Source organism: Pantherophis guttatus, chromosome 7, assembly GCF_059756535.1.
Source record: "Pantherophis guttatus breed Tessera chromosome 7, ASM5975653v1, whole genome shotgun sequence".
NCBI lineage: Eukaryota > Metazoa > Chordata > Lepidosauria > Squamata > Colubridae > Pantherophis > Pantherophis guttatus.
This window is the reverse complement of record NC_142069.1, coordinates 34996198-35016659: the sequence shown is the minus strand read 5'-3', so window position 1 is coordinate 35016659 and position 20462 is coordinate 34996198. Positions and strand designations below refer to the sequence as shown.

General features: G+C 36.6%; 3 protein-coding genes across 4 annotated transcripts in view; 2 read left to right on the top strand and 1 right to left on the bottom strand.

Moving 5' to 3' along the window:
* CNOT4 (CCR4-NOT transcription complex subunit 4) overlaps nucleotides 1-9343 on the top strand; it is a 94709-nt gene extending 85366 nt beyond the window's left edge. The window contains exon 12 of the mRNA XM_087873936.1: nucleotides 9188-9343. Coding sequence (XP_087730062.1) covers nucleotides 9188-9339 — 152 coding nt within the window. The 3' untranslated portion in view covers nucleotides 9340-9343. The remainder of the gene's footprint in view (nucleotides 1-9187) is intronic.
* Nucleotides 8417-20462, bottom strand: part of STRA8 (stimulated by retinoic acid 8) — an 87016-nt gene continuing 74970 nt past the window's right edge. Inside the window, exon 9 of the mRNA XM_087873942.1 lies at nucleotides 8417-9273. Coding sequence (XP_087730068.1) covers nucleotides 9241-9273 — 33 coding nt within the window. The 3' untranslated portion in view covers nucleotides 8417-9240. The remainder of the gene's footprint in view (nucleotides 9274-20462) is intronic.
* The window catches only part of LOC117655949 (solute carrier family 23 member 1-like), a 57322-nt gene continuing 46070 nt past the window's right edge, over nucleotides 9211-20462 (top strand). For both annotated transcript variants that reach the window (XM_034403856.3, XM_034403857.3), the window contains exon 1: nucleotides 9211-9348. The gene's annotated coding sequence lies outside the window, so the exon portion shown is untranslated. The remainder of the gene's footprint in view (nucleotides 9349-20462) is intronic.

The window sequence follows — 20462 nt, the reverse complement described above, 5'->3', positions numbered from 1 at the left end:
TGAAGGACCTGTTAGCTGCCCTAGCCACCGGTCGTATCTTTACGAAACTCGACCTACGCGAAGCGTATTATAGGATACGAATCAAACCAGGGGATGAGTGGAAAACAACATTCAATTGTCCCTTGGGAAGCTATCAGTTCCAGGTCATGCTGTTCGGACTACAGGGCGCCCCTGCGGTGTTTATGCAGTTCATCAATGAAGTGCTGCATGAACATCTGTACAGGGGTGTCCTTGTATATTTGGATGACATCTTAATCTACACGCAAACTGAAGAGGAACATATATCTCTGGTCCGACAGGTCTTAGACAAATTATTAGCTGCTAGGCTGTACGTGAAACTATCCAAATGTGAGTTTCACAAAAAGAGGATAGATTATCTAGGCTATAGAATATCAGAGAGCGGGGTAGAGATGGATCCCAGAAAAGTCCAGGCAGTGCTTGAATGGCAGGCCCCTAGAACCAGAAAGCAATTACAGAGCTTTCTAGGCTTTGCAAACTTCTATCGGCAGTTCATTCCCAGATTTGCTGAAATAGCCCTACCACTAACGGATCTGTTACGGACCAAACCGGCCATGGCTAAACCAAAGCCGGGACAAGCGTTGACGTGGTCGTCAGTGTGTCAAATGGCTTTCGAGCAGTTAAAAACATTCTTTGCTCAAGAACCAGTACTCAAGCATCCAGACCCAACGCAGGCATTCGTAGTCCAGGCAGATGCTAGCGACGTGGCTGTAGGAGCAGTACTCCTACAAAGAACACAGCAGGGAGGGTTACAACCTTGTGCCTATACGTCTAAAAAGTTAACCACGACAGAGCGGGCATGGGCGATCTGGGAAAAAGAGGCCTTCGCGGTCCGTTGGGCGTTGATGACATGGCGACATCTCTTGGAGGGGGCGTCTCATCCTTTTGAAGTATGGACGGACCATAAAAACTTAGAAGCCTTACAAACGCCCAGGCGACTATCTCCCAAACAAATAAGGTGGGCACGATATTTTCAGCGTTTCTCTTTCCGGTTGCGGTATGTTCCTGCTGGGAAAAACTTCCTGGCTGATGCGCTGTCCCGGATGCCACAGTATAATAGCAAGCGAGAGGAAGTGATAGAACCTCTAATTGCACCTTCCCAAACCCTATTAAGACTTACAGAAGTAGATGGTCACTTACGTACCTGTGCAACCACCAAACCCTGGTCTGGACGACCGTTAGGACTATTACAGACAGTCGCGAATCCTAGCAGGCCTTGGGAAGAGATCGCTATGGATTTCATAGTCGATCTCCCCCTTAGCCATGGCCACACTGTAATTTGGATGGTGGTAGATCTGTTTTCGAAACAGGCCCACTTTGTGCCATGTAAAAGCATACCATCCGCGCGACAATTAACCGAACTCTTTTTGCAACATATCTATCGTCTCCATGGAGCACCTAAGAGGATTATATCCGACCGCGGTGTTCAATTCACCTCTAAGTTTTGGAGACGATTTGTCTGTTTAATTGGGTCCTCTCAAGGGTTAAGTTCAGCATTCCACCCGAGCACTAATGGGGCGGCTGAACGGGCCAATGCCATGGTCGAAAGATATATCAGATGCTACGTTTCGTACCAGCAGACGAATTGGTCAGGACTCCTGCCTTTCGCCGAAGTGGCATATAACAACATACCCCACCACAGTACTGGGTTCTCCCCTTTCCAAGTAATATATGGCCGAGAGTTTTCAGCCATTCCAGAGTTAGATCCCCCTATGACAGACGGTGACACGCCACGCGGTTGGGCCGATAAAATTAGTCATGTATGGCCAAGTGTAAAAACAGCATTACAAAAGGCAGCAGATGAGTACAAAAAATATGCAGACAAGAAAAGAGCTGATCCAAAACCATTCCGGATAGGAGACAAAGTATACTTATCTACGAAATACCTTAAACTCCGACTGCCCAGTAAAAAATTAGGACCTAAATATATAGGACCATTTCCCATAACACAAGTCATCAATCCCGTAACCGTAGCTCTTAAACTTCCCCCTCTGTTCAGTAGGACACATCCCGTATTCCATAGCAGTTTGGTGAAACCGGTGACAATAGAAAGGCCAGGTACCTCGACTACTCCACCAGGTCCCGTGCATACCAACCAATATGAGATAGACCGAATATTGGACTCCAGGGTTCATAGGGGGATGTTACAATATCTTGTGCGGTGGAAAGGATACCCTGTAACACAGGCCTCGTGGGTGGCAGCACCCGATGTTCACGCTGCCCGATTGATACAACGGTTCCATCGGAAATACCCAGACAAACCTAATGCAGGATCGTAACAGTGACTAACATTTGTATGCTTTCTATTTATAGGTGAGCTCCTGGTAGGGGGGGCCACCTGTCGAGTCCTACCGGAGCTCGCCATCGATGGGGGGTGTGGGAGACGAAGGAGTGGAGATAAGCAGCCGCAGCGAACACACAAACAGTTCCTGGATAGCAGCATTCAGGGTGATGATTGATGACGTTGCCGGGCCTCTCTGATTCTGCTGTCCTCGCTGCTCTGGTGCTCGCAGCTGTTACTGTTAAGGGAGTGGGGGGGTGCTTGATTCATAATCACCGGATGTATGTTTAAGGGGCTGAGTTTTTGTTAAATAGCGCTGTGGTGTGATTACACCCACCGCTGACTTTGAACCAAAACACCGACTTGTACTTTACTTTTGACTGCAAGCTTATCATTGCCAAAGTAAACCCTGATTCTCTGTGCGTTACTGGTGATTATTTCCTATCGCAGTTCTGAACGAACGACAAGCCGAGACAGGATCTTACACGTTATGCTGGACAGTAGGTGTTCCATTTAACAGAGTGCTAAAAAATATGCTGATATTATTAAAATACCATTTTTAATTGACTTCACATGTTGATCTTGTTAATATGGGTGATACATCAAAAGTGGTGAACTTTTCCTTTAGATACAGGTAGATTTTGTCTCTCCCAATCTTCTGAAGTTTTGCAAGAAACATTTGGTGCTGTCACCAGAAGGATTTGGCTAAGAGTAAAAAAGACAAAGAATATGGATATTTTGTGTATCGAATTACAGCAGAAGAACTTTGTGTATTTAATGTGTGGAAGACTGGTTTAAGAATGAATTTTCTATAGTACAGATGATCACACTGCAATTCAAATGCTCTTCTTTACTAATTCAGCATTTTTTTCCATAAAGTGCTGGAAATACCTAAAATAGAAGAGCACATACAAAAATTTAAACATTATAATGAAAAAAATGACAGTCTGAAGTAGCCTGACCTTTTAAATAGATCTATTTTGGGAGATCTATGGCAGACAATTGTACTGTAACCTGCTCTTTGGTTTATGCCATTTCTATAATTTTTCTTTTTCATTTCCAATAATGGCACCATTAATTATCCCTTTTCACTTTATCATTTTGACTAAATAATTTAGACATACATACTGTTTCATAATGCAAAATTGGATTAATAAATTATTTGAATGATTTTTTTTCTAGCCAATATTGTCATAAGAAATCAGTTCTTTCGTATTTGTGAGAATATTTCCCATTTTATTTTTTGACCTGCAGGAGGCAGCATTACTTAAGCAATTTGCTTGCCAATTTATGAAGGGTGTGATAGATAACCTACAACAAAAACATTTAAACTGGGGGGGGAAAATCATTGTAAGATACATTGAATATTACCACTAAAGAGAAAACAAAAGGCAAAGCAATAAGTCAATTGGCTTATCAAGATGAAGGAAATCCTTGATTTAACAGAGCTCAGTTTAGAAAACATTGGAAGCAGTGGGCAAAATATATCCATACACTGCGTCCTTTGGGGCATATATCTTTGTTGCCATTTTTTTGGCTTTCAGAGTTTCCTTTGACTAAAATTATATTTTTTAAAAAATGAGCTCTCTGTTTCCTGACTAATTTGATGCAGGGAACTCTCCAAAATGTAATATAAATCTTAAGGGAGGCTTAACTAATTTAACTGGTTGTCTGAATTTTGCAACCCTCCTAAAAAAGAAGTTTCTTCATCATGTCCTCCTTGGGATATAATAAAGAACATTAGTAATGAGAGGCGTTGCAAACCATTGGAGAAACAATGGAAAATAAAAGTGTTTTGTTTCCCATCAACTACAAGGAAGAATGTCAAAGTCATAAATTTCAGTAATATTATATGTTACTTAATAGGTATGCTTCTATGACACCCCATCATTAATAGCGTGAAATGAAGAGAAATAAATTGAATGTAATCAAACTTACTTCCTCCAACCAAGTTCCATTTTAAAGTAAAGAAAGAAAACCTAAACCTGCAAAAAATTTAAAGGTTTGAATTTCCATTCTCATGCCAAATATTCTTCTAATGCTTCAATTTCAATGATAAAATCTGTTAAGCTTAAGGAAGTATCTGAGATGAAATAAGAAAAGATTCTTTTATCAGTAATAAATTATTATTTTTTATTTTGTATTTATTCATTGAAGTGGAAATTAAGCATGTTTCAGTGATCACAGGACAATTAGCAAATTCCTTCAGACCCTAAGCTCAGCCATCTGTGTTTGGAAGCTAGATTTAAAATACTAAGTATGGATTTTGCATCCAAGATAATTGCATCAGTTCTTTCCTTTATACTATTTAAGATAAATCCAGCTCCCAACTAAAATTTTATAGACTTACAACCTACAACAGTATCAATAGGAAATTGTCTTGACTTTGAAAATTTAGATTTGAGCAATTCGTAGTTATTAGGTCAGTGTTTCCGACACTGGTGCCTACTGTTAATTTATTAATCTTACTATTGTAAATGGATCCCATTAGGGTCATGGATGGAATAGTCTTTTAAATTGTGTCCTTTAAAAGTGTCACTGCTTTGTTCAAATTCACTCAATATTCTGTCTCTCAGGCAACACAACTTAAAGGAGCTCAGAAGAGAATAAATGAGTGCGGCCGCGCAGGTGGTGATGGGAGCGACGTGGCGCTCCCATGTAATGCCTCTCCTGCGCGAGCTGCACTGGCTCCCGGTGGTCTTCCGAGTGCGCTTCAAGGTTTTGGTCATCACCTTTAGAGCGCTCCATGGCTTAGGACCTGGTTATTTACGGGACCGCCTGCTACCACCAATAGCCTCCCACCGACCAGTACGCTCCCATAGAGAGGGGCTCCTCTGGGTGCCGTTGGCCAATGTCGACTGGCGGCCCCCAGGGGGAGAGCCTTCTCTGTGGGGGCACCTACTATCTGGAACGAGCTCCCCCCTGAGATACGGAGGATTCCGGATCTGCGTACCTTCCGTCGCACGCTTAAGACGTTCCTATTCCAGCAAGCCAGCCTGACTTAAACTTTTCCTCTTTTAAATGGGAATTTTAAATTTGGTTTTAAATTATTGGGGTTTTAAATATGGTTCAGCCAAATTTATTTAATCTGTTTTATCTCTATTTTAAATTTTGTATTTATATGTTTTATTTTATGGCTGTTCACCGCCCTGAGTCCTTCGGGAGTAGGACGGTATACAAATTTAATAAAAACAAAAAAAAACAAAAAAAAAATAACAAATCTGCCAATAAGAGAGGTAATTTTTCTGTCAAATGATCTTCTGCCAAATGAGAGACTTGAATTGTTAAATGAAGTATAAAAAACGTATGTATAAGCCAGTTCACCTATCTAGAAGGATAGCTTGCTTTTTTCCTGTTGTTATTGTTGTTCATATAGACTGGAAAATAAGCTACTTTTCCAGGGAATGGTTTGAAGTTAAGCCACTTATGATAACCAGAAAGCATCAGAAAGAGTGGAGGCAGTTTTCATAGATTATTCAAATGTCTAACAACAACTTTTGTTTTTTTAAAATTGTTTCCGGTGCTACAGTACACAACCTGGATTGAGACCTATCACATGTTCAGAGATCACCAGATCACACTATTATAGCTAACATTGGGTGACACAAGTTGTTACTGATTTTAGATTTAAAAGACTGGTTGGATTATGTGACACATTTTTTTCTAAAACCTTTCAGTTCAACTAAATAAATACAAGATTTGTTCTTCTAGAATTAAGGTCCAGAAAGTTTACACCTTCCAAACTTTTAATGGATTCCTGTTTTAGTCATTTTAAGCATTATAAAATATTTGACTCTGGATTTAGTTCAGTGAGAGGGGCTTCGAAATACCAATACTTGAAGAATTTATATAATGTTGTCGTAACAATTTCATGTAAATATTCTTAGAAAGAAAAGGAAAAATGTAACTTGCTTAGGAAAGTGGAATAGCCAGTTGAGTACGCTCATTTTAATTTTAATAAGGAAATGTGGTAGCATGGTAGCATTAGGGCAGTTCATAATTAGTTTGGTATGTTAGCAAAACAGAGAAAACAAAAAGGTCTTATCTAATTAAGTGAAACTAGATGAACAATACTGAACACAATCCTGGTTCAAATCCAATTCCATGAGTGCAGAGCCAAATATTCTTATCTAATAATTTTCTTTCCATTTACAACATCTCATATCCTTTCTAGAAAATTCAAGTTTCCAGAGTTCATATAATACTATTTATATAAACAAAATGAAATCACACGTGGACAAGAAACATGTATACTGAAGCTTGATGGAAACCAAGGTGTCCACAAATTTCTATCGCTGTTTTTATTTAAGAGGGAAAATAACTTAAGGCGGGGGAGCTACCAAGTATTGTGAAAGGAAACAACAATATAGAAAGGGTAAGAAGGAAAGTATTGTGAAAGAATTGATATGTTGATCAAGAGCATACCATACTCTGGTTAAATTAACACATGGTAAACTGAGTGAAGCACAGAAATACGGAGTTGCCGGACATAAATGAACCATTAAAAAATCCTCCCTTTTTACGATCTTGTAATCCCTAAATTTGGAGTAGAGTCGGGACAACTAGATGGATCTGAGCATTTACTCGTTGCCCTTCCTGACGCCACGTGGGGTTCACAGCAGTTATTTTTTCTTTGTGCCCTAGGAGAGAAATATCTGCCGCTACATAGGATTGAATTCTCAACCTTCTAAATATCAAGAAATCCCACTTGCCTTCATGGTCTTAAAAAAACAAACAGTGAATTATCCCTTGATTTAGAAAGGCAGAAGGAAAAAACTCAAGATTTAAATCCTGAAGCATAGAAGGAAAAAACTCAAGATTTAAATCCTGAAGCAAGTTTTGACTGTTATAATCTACAGTTGACAAATCTTCTCTGATCGTTGGATTAATTGTTCTCTGCAATAAAATATCTATTCTTGTCAAGGCATTTCCAAGAATATTTATTTTATTTTATTTTATTTTATTTTGAATTTATATACCGCACCTTCTCTCGAGGGACTCAGGGTGGTGTACAGCCAGATAAAAACATACAATAAAAACATTAAAAAAACAATTAAAAGGATATATATTAATTTGGCCCCAATTTAAGATAACAAACCAATATACTGGGGAGTAAGCAATTTCACAACAACCTCACACTATGTTTAAGTTCGTTTTGTTGTATCTCTTTGTGGTTTATAGTGTTTTCGCTTTGGTTTTAATTGTTTGCTGGCTAGTATTAATATATTGTGAGATGGGTATAAATTGTATAAGTAAATAAGTTGAGAATAAGGAGAGGCTAGATGTCTATGGAGATTCTCAGTCATCCAGGTCATGGTTGTCCCAAAGGTGCTTTTTCAAGAGGCAGTTGGACTTTCTGGTTTTTTCTTTGAAGACGTTTCGCTTCTCATCCAAGAAGCGAAACGTCTTCAAAGAAAAAACCAGAAAGTCCAACTGCCAATTGCTTCTTGAAAAAGCATCTTTGGGACAACCATGACCTGGATGACTGAGAAAAACCAGAAAGTCCAGTTGCCTCTTGAAAAAACACCTTTGGGACAAGGAGAGGCTAGATTAATTCATAAAGGACAAAAACTATTACATGCCTGAACATATTATGCTAACAGGCTGTGTTCATATAATAAAAATAGGGATTTTGCAGTGATGCAAAAAGACAAAATAAGCATGGTGCGAATCCTAGCCTTTCGTACTTGCATCCCCACAACACACAAATACTGCAAATATTTCACATCACACACCAATCCCCCAAATAAAATGATTGAAAAGTCATAAAATCATAGAGAAATCTGATAAAATCTTATCATTTGAGATTTTTATGTTTAACTCTTAAAATTTTACTTTTTTATTTGTTGTGGGGTTTTTTGCTTGAGCTATTGGTTAAAATGTTGAGAGTAATTCATGTCTGTGCTTTGGATGTCAATTAAAGAAAAAACCTAATATGCCAAAAGATCCAAGATTCAATATTTACCATCTATTGTTGAAGATATTGTAGGGCAACGAACCTAGGAAAGATCTTTGAATGGGTCTGTGAGAAAATTTTAGATAAGCAGGCAGTACTGAATGAATAAACCAAGTCCAGACATGTGCCAGGCCTTCTGTCCCTAAATCCCTTTGGAAGTGTTTTTTTTTCTATTTCTATTTTTACTAAATTTTCTTGGATAAATGTCTCAAGGCATGGATGTTGCTGCAGAATATGATATATTTACATAATAAATTTATAATGTGGGTTAAAACTTGGCTAACACTGGTGTGAAAATAGCATGTAATTTTTTGGGAACTTATAAGCAAGTTATAGGCAAATCAATTTAAGGTAATAAAAAACCTGACCAGGTTTTTAAATTAACTTCTAAGTAAATTGTAAGAAGAGGGATTACCTAAAATTGCAAAATGGCAATACAGTTCAACATTCTTTTGATTTCACAGTTTTGTCCAGGTATGTTAGCAGTGTCTCAAACCTGTGAATTGCTCTCAGCATTAGAATAACGAAAAATTCAGCGTGTGATGGATTACATATTGAATTCAACAAAATATATTAATGATGATGGTTGTTTCCATTTTGCTTTAGTAGCAACTTGGCTTTAAATTTGTGGAATCCTCTACCCTGCATCTAGTGTAACTTTCCACACCTTGCCATCTTCCAGATGTTTTAGGACTACGTGCTCATTCTGCTGAGTAGGAATTCTAGATACTACGTGCCTGGAAAGCACCAATTTGGGGAACATTGTTTTCATTGATATATAAGGAAAAGCATATTTATTTTATTCAGGGTAGAACATATATAAATCTACACCAGTCCATTCTAATAATAAACAAGGTGGAATATGTAATTATTTAACATCAGTTTAAAGCTCTCTCCTTTATTGTCTTGGTGCCATCTACACCCACGTACAGATCACCTGGTTTTGACATCCTGGCAGCTCTTCAATTTATTCTTGTGCTCCAGCTCAGCATTCGGTGACTCTAAGAAGCTGTTCAACCTGAAAGAAAGCAACTGGCTCTGTGACATCTACAGTATCTTGGGGGCAAAAGTAGAGTTGGACTGAAGAGCTAAGGTACCACTTCTTAACTTCCTTAAATAGAACATTAAATATTTTTTTAAAAATAGAAACCAAAAAGCCCTCTGGAAAATAGACTCCTGTTGCTACAAAATTGGCAATCTAATTGATCAAATGTGAAAGCAAACAACAATCAATGGTTGTTTAGTGTTTGAAGTTGTTGCCTAAAAGGTAGAGATATAGCTTAGAAACAGTGTCCATTGTGATAATTAAATCTATAGAATTATAGATAAAACCTGAACAATGAAACTAATTTTACACTAAGAAAAGGTAGGTACCGGTAGTTTCTGATGCATTATTACTATATTGCAACTAAGTGTCAAAATGTTTCTTTAATTCTTTTTTTTTTTTTACCATAATGCTGACTTAACAATATAGTCTGATCTAAATGGCAGGAAATAATATCTTCAGATATGGTGAATGATAAGATGACTTGCTAAATGTGTTAAAAAAAACTAAACTGGTATATAGTCAGCATAAGTAATAGAGTAGGTTTGGATCTTGGAAACTTTTCATCTTATCTGTAGAATTATAGAAGAAATTCATCAATTGTTAAGATTCAATCTTTATAAGAACTAATATGCAACATAATTTGGAAGGCATGGACCCTATGTTTTGCTCGGTGTAGTAAAATTTTGAGCAGTGTCTAAATTTTTATTCTGAATTAATTTTTTTGGCATTTGAAATAGAAGATACTTTAACAACTACACTAAGTGGAAAAGTATACTGCACTACATGAATTAGTCGTAAACTAATTAAAATTGGAAGTATTTTTCAACATTTGCTACTAAGGAAAACTTTGCCTCAGGTTATGCCCATTATACATTTTTCTTTAAATTCTTCTTTCTTGACAAGTCATCAAACCATCAGGAAAAAGCAACTTCATTCAAAATCTTTCACAATATACTTGGCTGTTAAAATATTTCTTTTAAAACTGAACAAACAAATTCATTTTTGTTATTAAAAGGGTAGTCTATTGCAGTGTATTTTGTGTTTTGTAGATTACATACTTACATACTATGTTACATACTATGTTTAGGAATCAAGAAAAGAAAGAGATAAGAATATAGCAACATTTGGGATATAAAATTGGGATAGATTTTGAAGCTGAACAAAGAAATGGTTAAGAGGTTTATAAGATTACATTGTGATGGTGAGACATCAATTTTCTGCTCTCATTACCCGTCGCTACTGGTTCGCTCATGGGTGTGCACGCGCTCACGTGTGCATGCGACACTTATGCATATGGGCAAAAGTGTCCAGGCAGGTGGGCGGACCCTCCCGCTGCCGCCGCTACCAGTTTGCCCAATCCGGGGCGAACTGGTAGAACCCACCACTGCTCATTGCCCTCTTGCCTTTCTAATTTTCAAATCTTATCTTTCACCCAGATTATTGCTTATGTTTTTGTTAGTTCGATTTACAAGCTTCCAAAACATGATTGTTGAGAATTCATAATGGTAAAGTTCAATAAATTGAGAAACATGGATGAAAACTGTGAATGTTCCTCCTCAAAGAATGAAACTTAGAGCTAACAAGTTAAACATCAACTTTACACAAAGTAGTATATGGTTTGAATAAATCCAGAAGTTTATTTTCAACATCTGTGAAATAGGATACCTTTGTCCAGAATAATAGAAATCATACTCTTATTAAAAAACATATATCTGTTCACAATTCTTCACATATAGGCATGTGATGGCCAGCTCTACCTCCAAAGAACTATTCACATTTCATCATCCATGTTACGTTGTTGATTACTTTGAAAATAGATGGTTGCAACAAATTGCTAATTCAAGAATTGGGGAAGATGAAAGGGAATAGATAGACTCAGTAATAAACTGCTATTTATAATTGAGAAACTTGTATTGCACAAGCAGAATTTGAATCTATTTATTCCTGACTTTTTATATATACCACATTTTCAAAAACTCCGTGCCTACCTTTTACCAAACACTTTTGATCCAACAATAATTATAATTCTTTGGAAAACTTCAAAGGATCCTGTAATTTTTAACTTTAAAAGATACTGATCTTTTTACTCAATAATCTGACAATTATATGTGCTAGCTACATGAGGTAATTTGCTGATTTTTAATTGATTATTATATATTATATGGAATCAGGTATACCCAAGCAAAAAGAAAATGCTGTGGTATTATAGTTAGTTAAATTTGCTTGACATGTACTTTCATGGTTCAGCTATAGGGCAAATATACCGTGTCTATTTACACCCTGTTCTCAGCTGGGATCGCCAGAGCCATGGAGAAGGAAAAATCTTTTCTCCTTTCACATGGCCCTGATGATCCAAGCTCTGACGATCTGCTAATAAGGCAACTCAGCTGGGATCGCCAGAGCCATGGAGAAGGGAAAAACTTTTCTCCTTTCACATGGCTCTGGCGATCCAAGCTCTGACGATCTGCTAATCAGGCAACTCCGCTGGGATCGCCAGAGCCATGGAGAAGGAAAAAAGTTTTCCCCCTCCAGCTTGCTTACCTTAGCTGCTAGTCGCAACACTTGCCTTGCTTCGCTTGCCTGAATCCATTCCATCAGCAAGCAACTCCCTGCCTGCAATCAAGCAGACAGGGAGTTGTGGACTTCAACTCCCAGAATTCCTCAGCCAGCAAAACAAAGCTGGCTGAGGAATTCTGGGAGTTGAAGTCTACAAGTCTTAAAGTTGCCAAGGTTGGAGACACCTGTTCTATTGGGTAAGTTTTTTTCCCTTTTGGGATCTTTAAAAAAAAAAGTTAATTGGGGTTTTTTTTAGTTGTTCTTTTTAGACCTAGCCATTTAAAGTTTAGGAAGTTTTAAATTTAGCTTTCATATAAAAATAAAAATAAAATAAAATAAAATAATATTTGTGCAGCTTTCTGAGATTTAGTGTGTTTTTGTAGTGTTTCACTCTAACTAAAACACACAAAATCTCACAAAGCTGTATGTGGAATTTTGTGTGTGTACAGTGTGAAAGTTGGGTTTTGGGGCTTTTTGTGGCTGTGTGAGGTTCCTGCTTGTTGCAGGGGCCATTTTGGGTCTAGCACAGCTGCTTTTACATTGTGGGTGAGCCAGTTGATGTTTTTTAATTTTTATTTGGTGTGCGTTGGAAAGGGGTAGTCTTATATGGCGAGTATAGCCCAAACCCTATATTTTAACAGGAAAAGTCGGAGGTCATCTTATACGCCCAGTCGTCTTATACGCCGGAAAATACGGTATTACTGTTTCAGATATAAAATGTAATTGTCCAGTTAAGTAGGAAGAACAGAGTTTAGCATTACCATAAGAAGTTTAATTTCTTATTAGACTATGGATCCTAAAGACTTCAACCAAGTTGTCTACATAAATGATACATAAAAATAAGCAAAGTTCGGAAGCAAGTAGACACACATCTGAAAGACATTTTTTTTACTAGATTTCTATTAGATTACCTCAGAGTTGAATTGTAGGCTATTCTGAACTTTTTGGTTCAAATTACATTGCGCTAAAATGCTTCCCTTTTTTATTCTCTTCCCAATTTCAAAATTGTGTTGCCTTCTCTGTGCTATATGTCTCTTCTGATTATGTACTATTTTCCAGGAAGATGCACATTGGAGGAAATTATTAATCAGAGCTCAGTATATTTGTATAGTTGCTTTAATGATTAAACCTGCATATTGTTGAAGATAAAGAAAAGATAGGAAAAAGAGAATTTTTGTCCAGATTAGCAGCATATTGATCAATGAACTTCAGTAATTAATTACTGGAACATAGATTCTTTTAAATTACCATTTGCAGCTGTAAAATAGTTTTCACATTGCATCTTTAGAGTTACTTATGTGTTTCTGCTCTCATTTTTTTTTAGCATTTTCATTTTTATTTATAAAAATATATTTATTTATAAAAGAAGGCAGCAGATATGTGGCATAGGCTGCAATCTAAAAGATGCAGAAACAATGGTGCCAGGGGAATTGGGGGCAATTCCACTATTGAAAATTGATCTTCTGGAAAGAGCTCAGGCAGAGGAAGAGGTTATTCAGCAGAAAGAGTGATTAATGTAATGGTTTATGACAGAGATTATAATAATTGAGTCTTCGGAGAAAGGCGGCATACAAATTGAATAAATAAATAAATAAATACCATTTGAGATTTCTTTGATTTATTTTATTATTAATACAATTTGTTCTGAAATAGGAAACTTTATTATCCAATGTTCAACACTTTTACCAAGCAAAACAAACCTTGCGACAAAGGGTAGAGGACACCAAAAGACAAACCGACTTAGGGAAAGCTCTGCTGTTTCTGGCTTCAGACGCCATTAGATATGTTGTCACTCCTGTCAGCTATTTTAGCCAGTTGGAGTCAGCAAACCATCAGAAAGCATTTTCGCTCGCACAGTGCCATGCGTTTCCATTGGCTGCCCTGTATGGCAAGTATAAAAAGATACTATTGACTGAAAGACTCTGTTCCTGTGGCTCAGGAGAGGTGAAGACTGTGGGTCACATAATCTTTCGATATTCCTTTTACACAGAGATTAGGAAAAAACATATTCTCCCAATAATTGCTAGGTATCCTGGCCATTCCGACACTGCTTATCTCCAGTGGCTGCTTAAGGATGAACAATCCATAACAGCAGTGCAGGTGGCTAGATTCTGCACAGCAGCAGTGGGGATTCGTCGGAATCCACCATAATTATGTTATATAAGAAATGTGGCAAACTCTTTGCACTGCTTATTCCTTTCCCTTTTAGTATTAAACTGACAACGGGCCACACATTTTATGGATTGTAATTTTAATATAGTTAGACCATGTATAATTGACAGATTGCATTTTATCATAGATTTTAGTTGTTATTTAATATTTTATATTAGAATTTTTAATTGTATATTTACTGAGTGTTTTTATTTGTTTTGGTCTCTGGTCTATGATTGTAATAAACTGAATTGAATTAAATTAACCTGTTTTTAGAAGACTTGGTTTAAATATAGCTCAGAAAAATTCTCCTCAGAATGTTCTGAACATCCGTTTATACGTCAGTCAATCCTGGATTTTCCCCAAATTTATAGACACTTCCTTTTTAAACATGGACTTCTCTGACTAATGAAGGAGAGGCACTGATTAGACTTGTTTATATTTATATAATGAGGCAAAGATAGAAAAACAAAATGGGTCAAACAAGGAACATTGTTACTTCATGCAACAAGTTGTTGTTCTGGTTAGCCAAGAAGTAGGGGTTTTATAGAGCCTGTTACATTGGCTTGGAAAGTCAGTTGAGAACTCGAAGATCAGCTCTATAGCGGGGATGACAATATTTCAGTAGCTAGACTTCTTGGAACTGTTGACTACAACACAGTCCTTTCAACAGTTCCAAGGAAGCTCCACAACATTTGCACCACTCAGATGGCCCTGATGACACAGATAAACCTCCAGGTGATCTTAATGACTCGATAAAAGAATGCAAATGACTAGTTGTCTGCAAGAGTATAAATCCTTCCATTCCTCACCATCTAGTCAGAGCCGAAGACATTTTTTTGGATGAGAACCAAAATATCTTCAAAGAAAAACCAGAAAGTCCAGTTGCCTCTTGAAAAAGCACCTTTGGGATAATACAGGTAGTCCTTGAGTTATGGCCACAGTTGAGCTCAACATTTCTGTTCCTAAGTGAAACATTTGTTAAGTGAGTTTGCCCATTTTATGATCTTTCTTGCCACAGTTCTTAAGTGAATCGATGCATTTGTTAAGTGAGTAACATGGTTGTTAAGTGAATCTGGCTTCCCCATTGCTTGTCAGAAGGTTGCGAAAGCTGATCATATGACTCTGGGATATTGCACCATCATAAGTACAAACCAGTTGCCAAGCATCTGAATTTTGATCACACAATGCTGCAATTATCATAAATGTGAAAAACTGTCATAAGTCACTTTTTCAGTGCTGTTGTAACTTTGAACGGTCACTAAATGAACTGTTATAAGTCGAGGACTACCTGTAATATCAATACCAATAGCATTTAGATTTATATATGGCTTCATTGTGCTTTACAGCCCTCTCTAAGCAGTTTTCAGAGTCAGTGTATTGCCTCCAACAATCTGGGTCCTCATTTTACCGACCTTGGAAGGATGAAAGGCCGAGTCAACCTTGAGCTGGTGAGACTCAAATACCGAACTACTGGCAGTCAGCAGTCAGCAAAATTAGCCTACAATACTGTGTTCTAACTACTGAGCCACTACGGTAATGTTACCAGAAGGATAAACACTGGGATTTTAAACATGTTTGTCCTCCTAACAAAGTCTTAAAGCAACATTAGCTTCTATCTGGAAATCAATGGGACATTATGGTACTCTTATTCAGTTGTTTGCTGGCAATCTTAAACTGCCAAATAGGAAGTATGAATGCACTATATAGAACAGTGATGGCTAACCTTTTTGCTGTCGTGTGCCAAAAGCAAGGGGAGTGCAGGGGGGTGGTTGCGCATGCGTGTGTCTGCACCCATAATTCAATGCACCCCGCCCCCCCATGTGTGCACGCCCCCCCCCGCGATCCCCCTGCTTTTGGCACACGATGGCCCGGTGGGCCCAGGAGTTGGGCAAATTAGTTGGCCAGTGCGCGCATGTGCAGCAAAGCTGAGCTAGGGCAATGCTCACGTTCCCACCGATATGGCTCCGTGTGCCACCTGTGGCACATGTGCCTTAGGTTCGCCATCATGGATATAGAACCTGGGTTTCCTGCTGCTTTCTAAGAAATGGCTGGTTGAAGATACAAGATGACGCTGATGTTAAAAGTCCTGATTACACCCCCTCCCCAAAGCAACATGTTCAAGACATAAGAATAGGTGCTGAATATAATCACTGTCTCCTAAATTCAAGAGATTAAAATACTCGACTTCAAAGCTTATTTTGCAGCAACTGGATTTATTTAGTGCTAGTCAAAATATTGCCTGAAATGCAGCATATTTCACCTTAAAGTTGCTGGAATAAAAATATATTCATAAATAGAATAGAACAAAATAATTAGTGTTCTCACAAGTTTTAGATCCTGCACTTCACCTGTTTCTTTTCCTTTATACATTAATTCCTGACAGCCACACAGAACTGAAATCACAAATTATGAGGTGGGAAGTTTCTGTTGACTCTCCAACTAGTGTTTAGGTGGTGAAATGTATATATCCATCTAAATATTTGAACAAGAAACACAGGTCAGATCTTATCTACTATATTAGGTAAATGCCACAACAAACTGAAACTGAAGGATGTTTATAAACTTCACCCATTGAATCAGAAGTAAAAATGAACATATAAATAAGAAATTGAAGTTTTTCTGCCCTGAGTGAGGGATTTAATGATTTCTAGGACCTCTTCACTACTATGATTCTGTCAAGGCAGTCAAAGCTCACACCTGTGGCTGATGTCATGCTTTAACCCAGATTAACAACCATTGTGGGCTGACCCAAATAGTGCCCATGAATGATGACCTCACCAAGCTTAAGAATCGCTGATGTTCCAAATGAAGTAATGTTTTTCTATACATTGACCACATACTTTTCAAGATTTGTGGTTTTAGCCAGTAAATATAAGGTTGAACATTCTGAAGACTACTTTAAAGCAAAGGTGTGCAATTTATCCAATCCAAGGCTTTACTTGACCTTTCAACGTCATGCCATCTGGCCACACTGAAAAAAAGTAGAAATAGCAGGACAAAAGGTCTTTTTCCTCTAAATAATAATGTGTGAGTTGGGGATCATCTTCCATTCACTGTTAAGAATAAACAAAACCGAGGAAGGGGCCAGAGATATAAATAACTGCAGAACTCTGCTGCCCAGCACCTGAAACTTGGCCATTATTTGAAAGGTGCTATTTGAAACCTTTGAAATTTACCAAAGATAAATTTGAGGGCTGGGCATGTGGCCTTGGGTTGTGCTCTAAATGGGGCTTCTTTTCATCGCTAGTCTATAAAAGAACATGCAAGCCATGCCAATCTTATTTTCATAGATAGGTGATGAAATGTTATCTTATTACTTCCAGGGTGTAACTCTAGTTCTTCAGTTTTAACCTTTGCATTTTGTCTCATTGCTGATACATTGCTATTATCATTCTAGTGTTCATTTTTGCTTGTTAACATTAATTTGACTCGAATTATTACACAATCTGCTCTTTTTATCATTGGTAATTTCTTATGTTATCTTATTATATAAAATAATCTTTCTTCTTCATAATCATGATCAGAATGCAATAAAATCAGTAGAATTGGTTAAACTTTAACTTTTTTTCCAGTTATTTTCTCCCTGTCCATACCATACAAGCTGACTTTAGTGGTATTGGAGCAACAGTTTTAATACAGAAAGCAAAGAATTTTAAATGGTCTGAAGCTCATCATCAGTAAGTTATACAATTGGATTGATGGTTTAGGCAGCTGAACTAGCATAAATTTATTCTAGGTCTGTCTGTCTGGTTTTGATTATTCTAGTTTGGCTGTAGTCATTTATATAGTTTTGATTATTCTAGTTTTTCTGTAGTCATTTATATAGTTTTACAATCATTTTCTTTTGTTCCACTATCTTACATATTTCTTGTAGCGAGGATAAAATATGAGCTGAATTTCTCTAAGGAGTGTGTGTGTGCAAATATAGTTTAGTAATTAGATTAGTAGGAGCAGGAGATCCAGATTATAGTTCACACAAAAATTCACTGGGTGACTGGGGCAGGCAGTCTCTTTTGGTCAACTTACCTCAAAGGGCTGTTATTATGAGGGAAAATAGATGTATGTAAATACCGTATGTTCTTATACAAAAGGTGGAATACAAATCATATATGCACATATACTTCCTTTCAGTGAAAGGCCTCAGTCTGATAGTTATTGAAAGACAGCTGCCAAAATAAACCCAAGAACCCTGAACTGAATAGCTGGAAGGATAACCATATGTGCTAGGGTTAATAGGGTTTCCACAGAAACCCTATTACCTAAGGTTTCTGGAAAGATCTGTGCCACCTTTTTATTGAAATGTGCTTTTGTAGTGTTTGACAGAAATTGACATATTGAATATTAATCTCTACAACAACAGTGATTTATTAGTTCTTTAGAAGTGTGAAATCAAAGTATAGTGTGATGGAGGCTTTGCATAAGTTTGACAATGTAGTGAATCATAACTTTACTAAAAGTAATACATGTGAAACAGCTGTTAAACAAATATACATTGTATTTTATTTTAGTCAAACTGTATTTGAAGGTTAGATTTTATTGTTTTCTGTAGACCACTGAGCAGGTCTACAGCATAGTTATCCTTCTATTGCTAAAGAATAAATCTTTTAGTAATTAATAGGGAATGTCGATCTACTGTCCTCCAAGTGTCAATTTCCATACAGCAAGAACATACTTAAAAAGAGTATGCATAACTGAAAATGTTAAAGCCTGTCTCACACTTAGGAGACTGCATGTAACAACTTTCTTTCAAAAATGGAAAAACTGTATCACTGTACAAATATGCATTTAAATGTAGCATTACCGTAATCATATTGCATCTTCAATAAAATATCAATTTATTGAAGTCTGCTGTTATGAACATAGTTTTGTATAAACACAGTGGAGTCCAGTCTGAAACATTCTTGTTGGTTTTGAATAAAATATAATCTAAAACTATTGAAAATATAGGTTTGGTGTTAAATATCACTTTTCATTGTCTAGGCAAAATGCAAATCTAAGTCTTTATTATCTTCAAACATTAAGGTCTTATCATGAAATGGATTCATTACCAGCAGAATTTCATAAAAAGTAATTGTAGGGATTTTTTTTAACAAATTAAAAAAAACCCAAAATATAAACATACAAAAATCTTTTCAGAACGAGCCATTGATCCGATCATAAGTAGGTACAATTACTAATTCCTCTTTAACAAAAGCTTTTCCCGAATCCCTGCTAATTACCATAAAAAAAGAAAAAAAGAAAAAAATTCCTAACTTATATCATTTTACACAAATCAATTACCTTCTATTATTTCACCACAAATCTTAGTTTTCAAATAACACAACAATTTTCTCTAACATTATTGCCATAAATTCTATCTGAAAAAAGAAAAAATTCTTAAAACTCATTGCACTAATCTTAAAATCCTTAATTCAATATCATTTCAATTTCTTTTCCTTTTAACATGAATGGATATATCTTAAAGACATAAATCAACAAAATATTTACGTAGTATTTTAACTGTTAGCATTTATCATCTTCATTTTACTTTTTATCTCATCTTAACCCTTTTAATCACAACATAATCATTTCATTATTAGTATCGATTCCAGCATGGTCATCTTTGTTTCTAAAAGTTTATCCCAATATATAATTTTCCTCTTAATCATCCTCTTTTGGCTGTTAATCACAGCATAGTCTTCTTAGGTTTTACTGTTATTCCCAGTATAATCATCATTTTTGCTGTCAATCCCTGCATAATTATTTTTATCTTTACTGTTATACCCAGTATAATCATCTTGTTTTGCTGTCAAACCCAGCATAATTTTCTTTATATTTTACTGTTCTATCCAGTATAATTCTCTATGTTTTGCTGTCTATCCCAGCACAATCACCTTAGTTTGCTGCTTATCCTAGCATAATCACCGTTTTTTTTAACTTTACCATCCATCAATACATTACTTGTTAATATTCATCCATGTGTATATCATTCCTCATTTCCTTGTCTATAACATATATTCCATTTCAGTTTCAATGTTCACAATTTAATTCTCCATATATCAATTTAGTTCTTTTTCCTACTTCTATTTCAAACAAATCACATCAATTTTCTTCTTTTGTTCCTGCGCCATTTAACTTCTTTTGTTCCTGCGCCAATTAGTCCAATTATAAGAGTTCCATCATACTTTCCCTTTTTTTTCAACGAAGTCAAATCGTCTGCAGACAAAGAAAAAACAGCTCCATCTCCAAAGTCCCACGGTTGTTATCTGAAATATTCACAATGTTCCCAAACAAGAAGCCAGTTACAATGTTTCTTTTTAAACCAGAAGGTGTCCCTCTACAATCCACAATTTCCTTTAGTCATGCAAATCGCCATTTTGTTTCAATTATATAACATTCCAGCCCAATTCTCTCCGTCTTCTGTGTTTTAAAAATAATAATTCTTCTTTATCTTCTTTTCTTTAAAAGTC